This window comes from Microchirus variegatus (genome assembly GCF_963457635.1).
Source record: "Microchirus variegatus genome assembly, chromosome: 22".
Lineage (NCBI taxonomy): Eukaryota > Metazoa > Chordata > Actinopteri > Pleuronectiformes > Soleidae > Microchirus > Microchirus variegatus.
Genome location: NC_139823.1, coordinates 12382513 through 12397751, shown reverse-complemented (window position 1 = coordinate 12397751; position 15239 = coordinate 12382513). Strand labels below are relative to the sequence as shown.

General features: G+C 41.1%; 1 protein-coding gene across 1 annotated transcript in view; it reads right to left on the bottom strand.

Moving 5' to 3' along the window:
* The window catches only part of myo1b (myosin IB), a gene marked incomplete at its 3' end in the record, with an annotated part of 50016 nt that overhangs the window by 1361 nt on the left and 33416 nt on the right, over window positions 1–15239 (bottom strand). The window contains exons 13-29 of the mRNA XM_083908569.1: window positions 14649–14753; window positions 13252–13314; window positions 12953–13153; window positions 12617–12843; window positions 12147–12347; window positions 11134–11227; window positions 9738–9887; window positions 9560–9628; window positions 9386–9472; window positions 8929–9015; window positions 7763–7849; window positions 6452–6538; window positions 5247–5321; window positions 5011–5145; window positions 3494–3600; window positions 3204–3336; window positions 1639–1791 (exon numbers count right to left, since the gene is read on the bottom strand). Of these exons, the coding sequence (XP_083764695.1) occupies window positions 1639–1791; window positions 3204–3336; window positions 3494–3600; window positions 5011–5145; window positions 5247–5321; window positions 6452–6538; window positions 7763–7849; window positions 8929–9015; window positions 9386–9472; window positions 9560–9628; window positions 9738–9887; window positions 11134–11227; window positions 12147–12347; window positions 12617–12843; window positions 12953–13153; window positions 13252–13314; window positions 14649–14753 (2061 nt within the window). The remainder of the gene's footprint in view (window positions 1–1638; window positions 1792–3203; window positions 3337–3493; window positions 3601–5010; window positions 5146–5246; window positions 5322–6451; window positions 6539–7762; window positions 7850–8928; window positions 9016–9385; window positions 9473–9559; window positions 9629–9737; window positions 9888–11133; window positions 11228–12146; window positions 12348–12616; window positions 12844–12952; window positions 13154–13251; window positions 13315–14648; window positions 14754–15239) is intronic.

Here is a 15239-nt window from a genome sequence, read left to right as displayed (position 1 = left end):
ATAAAAAAAACCTACTCTTCTCTGTGAAGCGTTCATACATATTCAAAAAAAACAACAGCGAACACCTGCAACACTCACATAGATAACATTACAGTGGGATTTAAAAGGAAAAATAGTGCATTTTCTATTTTGCTTTCTTGCAGAGAGTTGGATGAGAACAGCAGTGTCACTTGTGCTTATGAGTAAAGAGAAGTGACGGCACAATACCACTCTCTTTGAGACTGATCTCACAAACTCTGATCAATCTGAGAAAATATGAAGCTGTTAAAATCACATGTGTGTGCTCACCAAGGCAAGCTATTCCAAAGACATAATTCTCCAACTGTGCAACAAATATTCTTCTCCTATAAAGAAGAAATAAACAGACCAAATGATGACTCAGCTAAAATACTGTTTCTGATTGTCCACCGTGACTTTTTTTTTTGCTTAAAAGGACCAGAAAATTGTCCTGTGACACTGCTTTTGCCCTTTTTTCCAGAATAACTCTCAGTATCTGGCAGTTATTTTGTTTACTGCATGTTAAAATAGTGTATTAAGAATTTAAAATGAAGAAAAACAAAGTTTTATTTAAAAAAACAACACTGTGTTGTGTCAAGCTATTCCAAAGACATAATTATCTAACTGTCCAACAAATATTCTTTGTCTATACAGAATAAACAGCCCAATTATGATGACTCAGCAAATACTGTTGCCGATTGTCTTGTTTTTTTGCTTATTTTAACCATAAAAGGGCCAGAAAATGTCCTGTGACAGTGCTTTTGCCCATTTTTCCAGATTAACTTTCAGTATCTAGCAGTTATTTACAGTTTACAAAGTTTTATTCAAAAAACAAAACAAGACACTGTTCAAATTTGAACAGTATAAAACTTGTTGAAAACAAGACAATCAGAGATGGCAGACTTCACCCCATTCACGTATAAGCCTCTGGCGGCCTCTGTAGGTCATATTGGCGAGTGCAAGTGTAGAAGAACAAATGTACAGAGCCACTTAAAACAATAGTGAAAACTCCCACTCTGTGGGTGTGACTGAAATTACCTTAATAACCACACTCGGGCTGGGCAATATATCGAAAATGTATCGTTATCAAAATTTACGACGATAATCGACGTCATTTTGCCGTTATCGATATATTCGAATAATTCGAGAACAAAAAAAGTTGTTTTTGGCTGTGTGTGTGTGTAGGTAGACTGCCTACCGGTATGTTCATGTCCCTTTAAGACACTCGCACGTGTACAGTGTGTGTAGTCACGTAACTCCACGCCCTCTGTAACAACGGACACGCTAAATCTGGCGACTTTTCGACTCCTCTTAGTGACTTTTTTGTCAAAAGCGACTAGTGACATATCTCCCGACTCTTTCTGGTGTTATTAGAGACTTTTGTGGTGTTTGGTGCACATGCTTATATCAGGCAAATGGTCAAATATGCAAATTAGGCGATGACGTCATTTAGCAACTTCAAACTTATCGTTCATTAATCGTTATCGAGGTGAGCTGCTCAATATATCGTGATATTGATTTGAGGCCATATCGCCCAGCCCTAAACCACACTATAAAGAAGAAATAAACAGCCCAAATAATGACTCAGCTAAAATGCTGTTGAAAAGATCCGAATTAACCTTCTGCTGAAAGTATGCTCACCTCTTTGATTTTGAGAGCAAAGAAGCCATCACCCTGCGTGCTGACCGACACACTGGTGAGTTCCGGCAGAGGGACGCTGGCCTTGAGCTGGCCCGTCTTCTGGTCAGCCAGGATGAACCTTTTCTTCGTCAGCAGGAAGATTCGAGGCGTTCCCTGACAAAACCAGAGCAGCAAGAGCAGTGAGTCACCACAATGTCAAAGTACGACTAGTAACACGCACAACAAAGTGCGTATCAGCTGTCTTGATCTTGAAACTACTGAGACCGGGTGAAAAGCAAAAAAAAAGCATAATAAACTTGTTCAGACATGTCAATGTGGTTGCTGGGTGAAACATGGATCAACATAAAGTCATGGTTTTGTGCTCTAAATATGAGTGGAAAACATCTATATTTAATAAATAAATCTTATCCATAGACTGTATGAGTAAGTGAGAATATACTGAATGTCCACCAGGGGGCGACTCTGCATAATTCTCACTTGATTGACATTTTCCTGAGGGGATAATTGTCTCAATCACTAGTTTCAGGTTGTCAGGATTGCCTGAGCTGCACCTTTGTGTTGGTAATGTGATCTGAAGGGAAAATAAACAACGGGGGAAAAAATAAAATTCCATGTGTCTAAAACAAAACCGAAATTATCTGTAAACTAATATGATAAGAAAAGGAAATACTTTTTATTTCATTTTCATTTTGAGTATTTTTGGAATATTTGTATTGTGAATGTTGGAATAAAGTTGTTTGTTTTTGTGTCATGTGTTGTTGGTGCAGTGTCCAGGCCGGACACATTATTTCTAGTAATACTTCTAATAGCTTGACCCATATTATGACTCCATGATTATTTTTTCATTTATTCTACGCTAGATTAGTTTTCCATTTCACTTGTTATTGATCTGATACGCCCTTTACCTTTAAATTGTGTTTGGACTTTGTACTTATTGTTGATTTATTTTATTTTTTTACATAAGGTGAATTGCCACAAGGTCTTCCTCTGTAGCAGAATCCCAGAATTTCAAAGTAAAAGTGTCTTTTTTGATGTTGAATGATGTATAAGTATGTCTATTAATATCAAAAAGAGAGAAATAAATGTAAAACAACTATAATTAAAACACCAAACAATGTTGAATGGAATTCAATAGTTTGACATTTACAACCAAATGTTTAATTGTATAATAATGATAATCAATAATAATAATAATGATGATGATGATGATGATGATGATGATGATGATGATGATGATGATGATGATGATGAAGAAGAGCCATGTTTTCATTATAACATTATATTAAGAGGAGAGCCACATGTAATTGGCTTTAACACCTCTGCTCTATAGAGTTATGTTCCCATTTAGAGGAAAATGACACCAATGTGATTGACAGCTGGTATCGTCCAGTAGGTGCCTGGTTAAAAGTAACGTAAGTTTCTGGCTGGTTTCTGCGACTCTCACTCTCACTCTCACTTTCACTCCATCAACGCAAATTCAGCAAATTCATCAAATTCATCAAATTCATCAAATTCATCAAATTTAATTCTCATGGGTGATGTCACTACCAGCCAGGGGTTCTTACCTTGCCATTAGCTCTGTTGATCTTGTTCACCACGTCAGCCAGCAGGACCTTCTCCTCCATGGCACTGTTGAGTTTCTGGTACTTGGGATTCTTGCTGATCTCCAGGTAGTCTCCTCTGAAGGGCTGACTCACACTGAAGACAAAAACTCTTAAGTTGTTTGACGCTTTGTGTTTACAGACTCTGCTAATCTATTCATCGACTATGAAGTATAAAAATGCCAAAATGTAGTATTTTCTTTGTTATTAGACAATGAAATGAAAAGCTCTCTGCTGAAGTGATTTTCAGGTACCTGCTTGGGTAGAGAGTCTTTTTATCCTTGAAGATCTCACTCGCCTCCAGCTTCTCCTCATACACCACCTTCTTCTCCTCGGTGAAGCGACTCCTGTATTTCTTGCACTAAACACACAAACACAAGAGTGTATCATTTATAATGCAACGCGTTTGTTTTCGCTCCCACTCTTGAGTTCAGGACTTGAACGTGAAATCCTCCTACTTGGTCTTGTAACACTTTAAATGTGTCTATTCTTATGCTAAGTTGAAACGGACGAGGAATTTAATTACTGGCAATGATGTCGCATTGTTATAAGACAATAAGGAATCTTCAATATTGCAAACCAGTAATTCCCAGAGAGAGACTGGGTTAGGACCCACAAATGGGCAACAGGGGATTTTGACAACTTATTCCTGCCTTTTACTTAAGATTTAGATAGATAGATAGATAGATAGATAGATAGATAGATAGATAGATAGATAGATAGATAGATAGATAGATAGATAGATAGATAGATAGATAGATAGATAGATAGATAGATAGATAGATAGATAGATAGATAGATAGATGGATAGATAGAATAAAGAATATTGTGAATTGAGTCACAGTGGTTTGTCCCCCATAAAAAAAGTTTAGGAAACACTGTTTTTGACCCAATGCCTGCACTCAATGCTTCCCAAAAAATACTTTTTTACCCTCACAAATTATATTCACAAACCTGTAAAAATCCACGTTAGTCAGCATTTTTTGCCTTTTGCCACCTGACAGGTGTGGTGCGTTAGAAGCCGACATGATTTTTGGACAGGTGGGTGTCGGTCTGCTCACAATAACATGTCAAAATTATGTCAAATGCCACACTTCCCACCGATGTGATTAGCAATGGCGGCCTGTACAGTCAGTGTGCCTATCGCCTGGAATGTCCACCAGAGCAGTGACTACAAGACGACGTCCCACATTTAACCATCTGCTCTCATATGCCTGTCAACCATGTTGTCACCACAGCAGCACAGTAGATCCACACCAGATAATGAATCCTTCTGACCCCGATGTTACCTGTACACATTATCCACACGACAACTCCGCAGACTTTTTGTCTGTTGGCTTTTTTGCACATTTATTGTGAAGTTTCTAATTTTCAGTGTGATTTCCAATGTCAAACCCTCCACCCTTCATCATATTTTAACATTTCTATTTTATTCCAAAATTTAAATACTAATTAGACACTTCATAAGGTCACCTGGATTAATGTTCAATGAGTGGGTGCCTTTGCAGCTTTTTCCAAGATAACTTTTACTTTTAATATCTGGCAGTTATTCAACCATTTACCAATAAACCAATAAATAAAAGTGTCATTAGGAAATAAAAGTCCCCTGAAAAGAGTACTTTTATTTATCTATTTCTGTTTTTACAGATTTATTTCTGTTTCTATTTATTTAATTTTGACTGAGATGGCTCTCCATAGAGGAGAACATGCAAACTCCAGGCAGAAAGGCTCTTGTTCTGACCAGTTTGAAAGAGAAATACATTAGACTGACCCTCCAGAGATGGAAGATTCTCCTGAGCTCTGTGTGGACTCCATCCAGGAAGAGATAAGGTCGAGCAGGCCAGTTCTTGTCTATGGGCGACATGGAAGGTAAGGTGCTCTTCAGACCCAGGAAGTACTTTTGCATCTGGACAAATGGAAGACACATGAGGAAAAACATGGTCGTTTGATATCTTCTATGTCTACAAAATCCAAATAATCTTTGCTAAAACAAAAAGCCATACGTACAATCCTCTGCACGGTGAAGTCATAGATCTTCTTGCCTGCGTTTGCCCTGAAGAATTTCCTGTACTCTCTGCGGATCTGTCACAGCAGACAAACAAAAACTTAAAAACTTACAGTTACCCCATTTTCCACCTATTTGTCTTACGTGAGGGCAGGAAAGACAAAAGAAAATACACGAAAACACACAAACAACACCGATGGAAAGTGATGAATGACCAACTGAAACAGACAAATTAAATTTTGAGCTGCTGGAATTAGCCACAATGTAATTACTGAAAAGTCAAAGATGGTTATGAGAAAGACCTTCATGTTGACCTTAATTGCACAAATTGAGTTGTAAACAGGTGCAAAAAAACGATCAGTTTACATGATGAAGGTATTAACACAGCAACATTGACGGATGACGGTGCACAAAACCAACAGATAATCACAAAAAAAAACTTAGGACACATACCTACAGACAAAGGAAGACTGTTAGATGAACACTGCTGGGTTATGTGGGGTTAGTTTCACATAAACAGAGGAAGCAGACAGAGACACATTCAGACAAGAAAGACGGCATCTGCCACGTTGTGTCAGGCTCTGTTGGTTCAAATTTTCAACATTAAAAACCAAAAGTTAACTCGTCACATCTTTGCTATTTCCTACCAAAGAAACTGTTCCAGTGAAAAGTGCTGTGAGGGCTGTGGATTATTTTGAGAAACTAGGGCACGGTTTCACTTTTTCAAAACAGATTTAAACCTCTCTCTCTCTAAATCACTATTCAAATTCATTATAACCTTAGAACCTTTGCAAATAAAACTGACAAAAAATTTTGTTTGAGTTATTGTGGGTGGCACTGGATTAAATGCTGAAGAACTAAAGGTTGTATGTATTACGACTGGAAGAAAAATCAGGTTGAAAAGTCCAACGCTGTGGAGTTACTGTTCTTAAACTTGTTGGTGATTCACACATACAGTTAATTATTCCTGTTCCTGCATCCTTAACCCCGTGGATCTGTGTATAAGGAGTTGCCAACACTTTGGGATCAATGTGAAGATAATGGATGGAGCAAGTCCACAACTCTAGGCAGAGACCGACTCTCTGAAGACAAAAACGCAAAAGGATAGAGATGAGGAGGATGAGAGGGATGAGGAGGAGTTTGGGGTCAGGGGTGATGAGTAGGTGGAGGACTTGGTGATGGGCTGTGCCGTGGGGCTGGTAGGTACCTTGAGTCCCTGCCAGTAGGCCCAAATCACAGCGACAGCATGCTTACGCCGGGCCTCTTCCTTCAGTCTCCTCAGCTCCCTGCGAGCCTGTTTCGGGGAGGTGGGCGGAGAGGAGAAAGAGCGGGAACAAATAAAGCGAGAGTCGATGAGAGGAAGAAGAGGGAGACATCGTTTTTTGCCTCAGGTCAGCAAACATCAAATTCACACACACACACACACACTGCACACAAGCCATGTGTGTGTGCGACCATTAAGAGACTGTACAAGTACAGCTCTTCTGCTCCGACCTCCAGAAAGCAAATATGGCACTTCAGGCCACATGGGCTTTTATCTGTGGAAAGTCTGTAAGGGAAACAAAGTTGGGGGTTTTTATTTTAGTGGAACTTTGTGAGTTTATAAAAAAGATGGGAGAGCAAAAGTCACAACTCATGGGGGGGCAGCAGAGGTCATGTCAATGAGTCCAAACTGTTCTATCTAAAAAGACAAAACGGCAATGCAGAGGAAACATGCAGCAGCTACATACTGGAAGATTGAAGGCATGCAGGAGGAGCAGGCATGCAGTGACACTGTGAGTCTGTGTGTGTGTGTGTGTGTGTGTGTGTGTGTGTGTGTGTGTGTGTGTGTGTGTGTGTGTGTGTGTGTGTGTGTGTGTGTGTGTGTGTGTGTGTGTGTGTAGCTGTGTTTTCCATGTGAAGGACTGGGTATTGGTTAAAAAGTGTTTGATACTGATTCCTGAATGATTCTTTTTTTTCGATACCAATTCTTTCAACAAAACTACCGTTGAAAAGTTCGGGGTCACTTAAAAATGTCCTTATTTTTGAAGGAAAAACATTTTTTTTTCATTGAATATAACATTAAATGAATCAGAAATACACTCTATACATTGTTAATGTGGTAAACGACTATTCTAGCTGCAAACGTCTGGTTTTGAGTGTTTGCTAATCACGTTAGTAGGCTATTGGACGATTAGAAAACCCTTGTGCAATTATGTTAGCACAGCTGAAACCAGCAATCTACAAGCTGCTGATGAGATGATCTCCTTAGGTGCTGTAATTATTCTATATTCAGTGATACAGAGGAAGTTTGATACCACAAAATGAGTGAAGTTCAATACCCAGCCCTAGTTAATAGTTAGCATCCGGTTGTGCATGTGAGAGTGTTTTGTTAAACCGTCCTACATCACGATATGTGAATGAAATGTTCTGAATGGGTTAAGCTGCGTATGTTAAAGGTTTTTTTGGGGGGGATGAGGGGTTCTACTGCGGCGGCGAATCACGGCAAAGTCAAATGGACATGGCTTCCCCCAAATACCTTGGTGCCCTGCCAGCCGGCCCAAATGACCGACACGGCATGTTTATTCCTCGCCTCCTCCTTCAGCTGATGCAGTTCTCTCCGGGCCTGATGGAAATCGGTGGCAGTTGCGGAGGAGGAGGTTAATATCATTACGTGACAGTCATATAACTTAATCGTCTCAGGAGAGGTAATGAGTCATGAGTTGGGTGTGAAAACTGACGAAAGACAACAAAAATAATGCCAAGAGATGGGGAAAGTGGGCAGTCTGCGACAACATGCGGGAAACGATAAATATCTGTGTGAGCAACCGCGGTCAGCCTGACCAATAAGACGAGGTCAACATACAGACAAAGTTCACATACAAGACGGAGTCGTTATCTGTAATGAGTCATCAAGATCTTGGCTAAGGACCTTGAAAGAAAGGTATCGATTATTAACAACAACCAAGATACCTAACGTGATAACACCTGGCAAGTGTAATAAAGAGGATAAGATAATGGAGAGTGTGATGCCAGCAGACTGCAAAACCTGCCGAGGCTTTGCATGCGTCATCAACACGGAACTCATTTGAAGTTTGTGTGTAGCGGCTTCCTGCTGTTTTGCTGTCAGCATATCGGTTTATTAAAAATAGGCTTCTAAGCATGAGCTGGAATAAATGGGGTGAAAACCCTGTGAGGGACACATTTAAAACATACTACTTTTCAGGACCTCAGCGTGACTGCTTAAAAAAGGAACAATTAAATTTGGATTTTACTTTGGAATGATCTGCCGTTGTACATAAGACAGTCCTCTACCTTGTCCGTTTTTATATCCCTTCTTAAAACCCACCTCTTCTCTTTGGCCTTTGACACAGTGAGAAATTAGATTTTTATTGTATGGCTGCTATCGCTTCCTTTCAACAAATAAATTTGGATTGGATTGCTCCTAGAAATCAGTTTTATTTGTAATACTATGAATGGTTTACCAAAACATCAAGACAATCTTTGATGTAGCAGCTTCAAAAAAGGACAAAAACAAGGAGAAACAAACAACAAAAGGGCACATTAATCAGGCCAATGGAGAGGAGCAGGACTGGGTTTCACTCAGAGCGGCTGCTCCTCTATTAAGTGAGAATGAGATGGAATGGGATGGGGACGCAGTGACCAGGGGTGACAATACAACACAGTACAGCTGCGTGGAAATACCTTGGTTCCCTGCCAGTATGCCCAAATTACTGTCACAGCGTGTTTATTCCGCACTTCTTGTTTTAGACGTCTGAGCTCCGTCCGAGCCTGGTGGGACGTGGTGGGCGTTGGTTAGGTAAGAGGTGGTTGAGGAGGATGTGAGGAGGAAAAAGAATCAAGAAAGGGCATTGAAGGGAGGGGGGGAGAAAGTTGCACTTTGTGTGATCAGGAAAAGAAGCAGGATTAAAAAGGAAACAGCAGCAAAATATATCAAGGAGAACTTAGTTCAAGAACAGAATGTGTGTAAAACTGTGGGACCATTAGGCAGGAACACTACAGAGGATGAAGGTAATACTGTGAAGTCGTCCCGAGCAGAGTCTCTTTCAACATTAAAAGAAAAGTCTGTATTAAACCCAGTGTTTGTCGAGGTAAAAATCTAACTCTCCGATTTCTCCAGTGCACTTTTATGCATCAGTACCTGGGTGCCGTGCCAGTAGGCTGCGATGGTGGTCACTGCCTCTTCACATCTCTTCTGATATTTCAGCTCTCTGAGAAGTTTGCGGGCCTGGTGGAAATAGAAATAAAATCAGTAATCATTTCAGTTTTACCAAGTTCCAGCTCCATTTCTTTCAAATGCAAAGAGAATGCACACCTGCCATCCTCTGGTGTACGACTGCACCACAGTGGTGGCACTCTTGATCTTCTTGTACTTCTTTTGTTGCTGTGTGACGGAACATGAAAAGAGTTAGCACTCGTCAGTGCCTGCGCGCTTGTATGTATAGATTTCCTTGTGTGGATTTGGAGAATTTTAAAGCTCCAGGAGCACTAACCGCATATCGACGGTACCACGCTGCAACCACAATCTGACTCTTTTTCAGCAGCAGGAAGTGGGTGCGGCACTTCCAGCCACGGTAGATCTTCTGAATGAGCGTGGCCAGGTCTTGCAGGCATTGCCTCCTCCTTTCCTCCAGGAAGAAGAGCTATAATAGAGAGAGAGAGATGGCAGGTGTCATCAAAATCGTTTCATCTCGTTCCTGTGAATTCAATAAAAAAAAGTATTTTATACCAAAGCAATATCAAGACCAAAGTACAGTCTCTCCACAAGTTTACTGCTCGGGTTTACAGCAGTGCAATAAAGGGAATCAACTTATCAGGGACTAGCAGAACATTTTACTGTCTCATCCTGTGTTTTCAAAGAAGAATTTCTTTAAAATCTTGGTCACAATAAGCTTGAGGTGTGGCTCCATTGAATTAACTAGTGAAAGAAACACAAAATCTAACACTTTAGATTAGGGAACACATATTCACCATTATCTAGGTGCTAACTATCATGCATATAAGTAGCATACTAGCCCGAGGAAACCTCTTAATTCATGTCATAATAGAGGTAGAATAAGGTTATGTAGAATAAGTTGTTAATACATGCTTAATGATTACTAATAAAGGGCAAGTATGCTACTTATGGGGACCGTACCTATGTTCCCCGGGTCCTATGTTCCCCGCTTTGTATGTGACCGGGGAACATGGGACCCTTTCTCTAACCCTAATCCTAACCCTACCCTTTTTCAAAAAAAGGGTCCTATGTTCCCCTGTCACATACAAAGTGGACCTTTTTGGGGCAAAACGGGGAACATAGGACCCGGGGAACATAGGTACGACCCCCTACTTATGCAAGTAAGCACCTAGCTAATGGTGAATATGTGTTCCCTAATCTGAAGTGTTAGCAAAAATGCTATCTGAAAACTTTGATCAAAATCTGCTCGACTAGACTCTATTTTCAAATGATTTCCCAGCTGTAGATGTATAAAGGAGATAAGTTGACCAGATAGAAAAATAAATTCCATCATTATGAGATCATGTTATTCTAAGCTTTGTTTGGTCTTTTCCTGGGTTGGGAGAAAAGTCCATCCAAACGCTTGCAGGCTCCTCAAAGAGTTGAGGAGCCTGCAAGCGCCGAGTTAAAGGCACTCATTTCCCATGTTAGATGGGGTGGCTAAGTGAAACCATGTGTTTTCAGCATGGTGGTTGCATGCTAATTGCCAAAGTGGGGGCTTCAAGTGCAGCCCACCCTGCTTTACAAACATTTTACTGTGAGAAAACGGGGCAGCCGAGCACACTGGAATCCACCTTTAGACCTTCAAACTGTTTCACCTACAGAGCAGAAGCCAACGCTGACTGAAGAAACAAACAAAAGAAGTTAAAGCGGAATTAAGACGTGTTTTCTACCGTTCTTGGGTTTCTGATGAAGATCTTGGAGCGGCCGTATGCAAACTCTCCTGCTGGAACCTGAAGGCCAGACATCAAGACCTCCACTCCTTCCCTACGGAAAGCCAGATGAGTCAGAAGGGACATCTAAAGCTAACCTGTGTTCAACATAAACACCATTAGCAGAATGCTAAATGCTAGAGTTTGATGGAGAATAAATTATTACAGGAGGACCAAAAAGAAGAAAAATCATCCACAGGCAAAATGAGGCGGGAAATAAGAAAACCAGACAAAGCACTAAGGGATTGCTGCACAACAAGGTACTGATGTGTGGCAGAGCCAGATTGGAATCAGTGCTTTTGCCAGCACAGTGGATGAAAACATGCAACACTGGCGGGTACGGAATGTAGGAGAAAGATAAGATTAAAACGTCTCAACATGTGGTTCAGAGAGGGAATGGTTTGCCTTATTCCCAGCAGTGAGCGACCGGTATGTGACTTGTTGGTTTCTGAGAGGACAATACAATAATAGGTCATCTACAAACAACAGCTCAGGACTGTAATCATAAAGGTAAATAATCAGTAATTAACAACCTCACTTTTTTCATTTAAGGATGTAAACCTCCTTTAAAGTGCTTCACATAAAGAGGTTTAGAGAATAATTCTGTTGGGTTTAAGTGTTTTAATTTCACCTTAAAGTATTATTTCCCACTTTGATCCTGTGTTTATCCAGGGAAAGTCATTTGAGGCCTTTTTCCAGCAATAGCTTGCTGCACACTAACCCAGCTCCACACACACACACACACCTGGCAGCAGACCACGCTTAACTACAATCCATTACAGCGGGTCACAGTCAGTCCAGTGGGAGAAGTCTGTTCAGTTCCTCATTTAAAAAGGAGCCTTGGAGTGTTTTCCCTGTTCCCACACTCGCAAACCTTAGAGGGATTTATTCTGGCAATCATCCTGCAACACACCCCCTTCTTTAGTCCCCTTCACCTAGCCCCCACTATTAGCCTCACAATAAACAACCATTACCTGGCTGGTCCTCTCCAATGGGGCCAGGTTCGCTTGCAGAGCATTTTGTAGCGTTCTAGGCAGGGCTCGTACGGCTGGCGGAAGGCGTAGCCTGCACGCCGCACACGCACGTTCTCCATCAGACCCAGGTAGCGCACCTGATGACGCACCAGAGACTCGGTGAAGATGTGGGACGCCTTCTTGTCGTTGGGTTTGATGCACCTGAGGAAGCAAGGCGACAGTTGTTCAGGCGAGTGGTAACTTGTCAACATCACACTATTTTTAGCATGACGAGCAGCAGTTTGACATGAGCGTGTGACAATGACATTAGCAAATTAAATGAAAGTGGATGAATGATGTCACCGAACATCTTTTTCAAAAAAGTGTTTTTCAAAGGATAGTTCAGTCCTTTTGAATTTAGATTGTATGAGGTATTGACAGTGTCCAGTCAGAAAAGTCTGTCTAACAGAAAGAAAAAATTGATATATTACCGGATGTAATTTGGGTTCTTGGTCTGCAGGTTCCTCATCAGTGTGCCCACCGATGCTTTGAACTGGAATCCAGCAGTCGGTGGTCTCTTCAGGTTGACTTTGGCAGGGTTGCCTTCAGGGAACAGCTGTTTGATGAGGCTCTGGTTCGCCTTGTACATGGCCTGCGAGAGGTCTCGGTATAAGAGGTCGTTATTCTTGTCCACAAATCCTTCAGCGCGGTACAGCACCTTGATAAAATAAAGAAGAAGAAACACATTTGAAGCTCCAGTGTTTTCTACACAAAAGCACATCAACACACACCTTACAGGTTTTAGAAATCATCATCATTTATAGTACCTTGCCCGCATAGTGCTGGATCCGGAAACAATTGTGTGGCAGACTGTGGTCAGTGAGAAACTTGGAATTCTTGCTGTGGCGACTCTCAAAGTGCTGGTGCTCGGCACAGATCGTGTTCAGTTTGTCCAGGAACGTCTCATCGGTGACCGTCCCAGGCCTCAGGCACTCCTCATCCAACATGGCCAAAATGCCATTTTGGTTCTGGCCATTACAATTTGGTAAACAAGACAGTGCGAGTTCAAAAAAATGCCAAAACACAAAAAAAGTTGTAGTTATTGTTTGTGACTGGCTTGACTTACATTTTCAATGAGGTCGCAGATGATGGCGTTGTTGAAATACTCGATATTAGTCCACTCGATGTCCTGTAAGAAATAATATTTTTTTGTTTTTTATTAGTATCTTTGATCAGAGTAAGAGGAAACCCCTTGTATGTTTAATGAAATGAAGCCCAAGTCTCGACAAAACATAGAACTTCATCATTGAAGGTGATGTATTTTCTCAGATTTTCTCAGGTACAGATTTTGTAACCCTGAAGCTAAAAAGAGCAGCTTTCATATATTTCTGTTCTGAAGATGGATAAAAACAAGTGAATAGAAACAAAAACAGAAGAGGTAAGGGGACGATTATTGTGAGATTCTTTGAAAAAAGGAGAGTTGGGGTGGGGTTTTGGCAATGGTCTGTTAGTTAACACAACATTTTACTTCAAGGTTTAGCCTCATATGGAAACATACTGTAGCACTTAAGCGAGAGTTTGCTGAGATAATGGGAACACATTGTGTAGCGGGGGGAGGAAAAGTGGGCAAGGCCCCTTTAAAGTTGCGGCCTAAATGCTAATACATTAGTCATTATAGCCATTAGCGTTGCTGGTATGATACTAGATTCTAGACCTTTATTCAAGCAGAAGACACAAAGCCCTACTTCAGAGGGAGAGGAAAACCGTTTTTTTTCCATCGTGTCCTGTGCCGGCATCTAACTCACAGCTCCTAATGGGGTTGGGAACATAGCTTGGGTTGATGTAAGCAATGTGACAGATATTTTGAGGGGGAGGGAGCAAAGAGGGTGTGAGGGTATAGTCCTGATTGGTGGACCTCCCCCCTGGTTTTTCCAGCCTTGTGGTATTTTCCCATGCAGTAAACTGGACGGAGCCCAGAAGTGGAGTATCATCGGCAGTGGTGGGGAAGGAGTGTGCATTTACATGCGTGTGTGTGTGTGTGTTAAGTTGGGGGGGGGCAATCCGTAGAGCTTTGAAAACAAACAGAGCTTAAAGGCCCACATAGGGGAGTGTTTACTCTCACTGGAGTGAGGGATCACTTCCTTCCCAGAGAGGAGTCCACAAAGGGGGTTGGGGGGACAAGCCGAGAGGGTGACGGACGACAGAGACATAAGTTAAGTAGAAATGATGCATTTGGGTCAAGAGCGCAAGATTTAGCCGACGTGGCACAAGAAATTCCAGGGATGAGTGATACGAACCATGCTGCCATGCTGCCATGTTGCTCGGGGACAAACAAACAAATCGTCTGCTGACATATAGAGTAATGTAGATGTAGAGCTGTAGGTGAGAGAGGGCTACCAGGGCCACAGGCTGGGCTTGATAGGTCATTTATACAAGTGTCTCGACTCCCCACAGGGATTAAATGTTCTGCATGTGCTTGCGGTATACGTATATATATCTGAATGCGTTTACGTGCGTTTTTACCTCTCTGATATATTCCTCCTGCTCCTCGCGCAGGGTCAGCTCGATGAAGATCTGCTGCAGCTTCTCATTACAGTAGTTGATGATAAACTGCTCGAAGCTGTTGTCCTGTCAAAGCAGCAACAGGTAAAGAAAAAGATTAGTTCAACATGCTGAAGACTTACTTTCAATTTTAATTACTGTCAATGAAATGGTCCGTTTATGGAAATTAAGCTGTCTTAGCACTGATGAGGATAATTACTCAGTTTCCAGTTTTTAGATTCATTTTCAATACATTTAATACGAAACACAAAAACATTTTCAAATTAAATTGGGAGAAAAGGTCTCATCTCCTCTCATATCGTTACTCAACTATGGTTTCACAATCGCCTGTTTATTGAATATGGGTACTTAACAACCAATACCAGTAACTGCACAATTGCAAAACCTTATCAAAACAGGTGCTGTAAATTGTCATTAAACATTGACGGAGTGTTAATCATTCAAAAGCCTTATCCATTTTATTTCCCCGGATCTTTAAAAGAAAAAAAAAATTACTACTGTTGTCGATTATGACCATTGAACACTTGAGATGGTTTTTATTGTGCGGGTTAG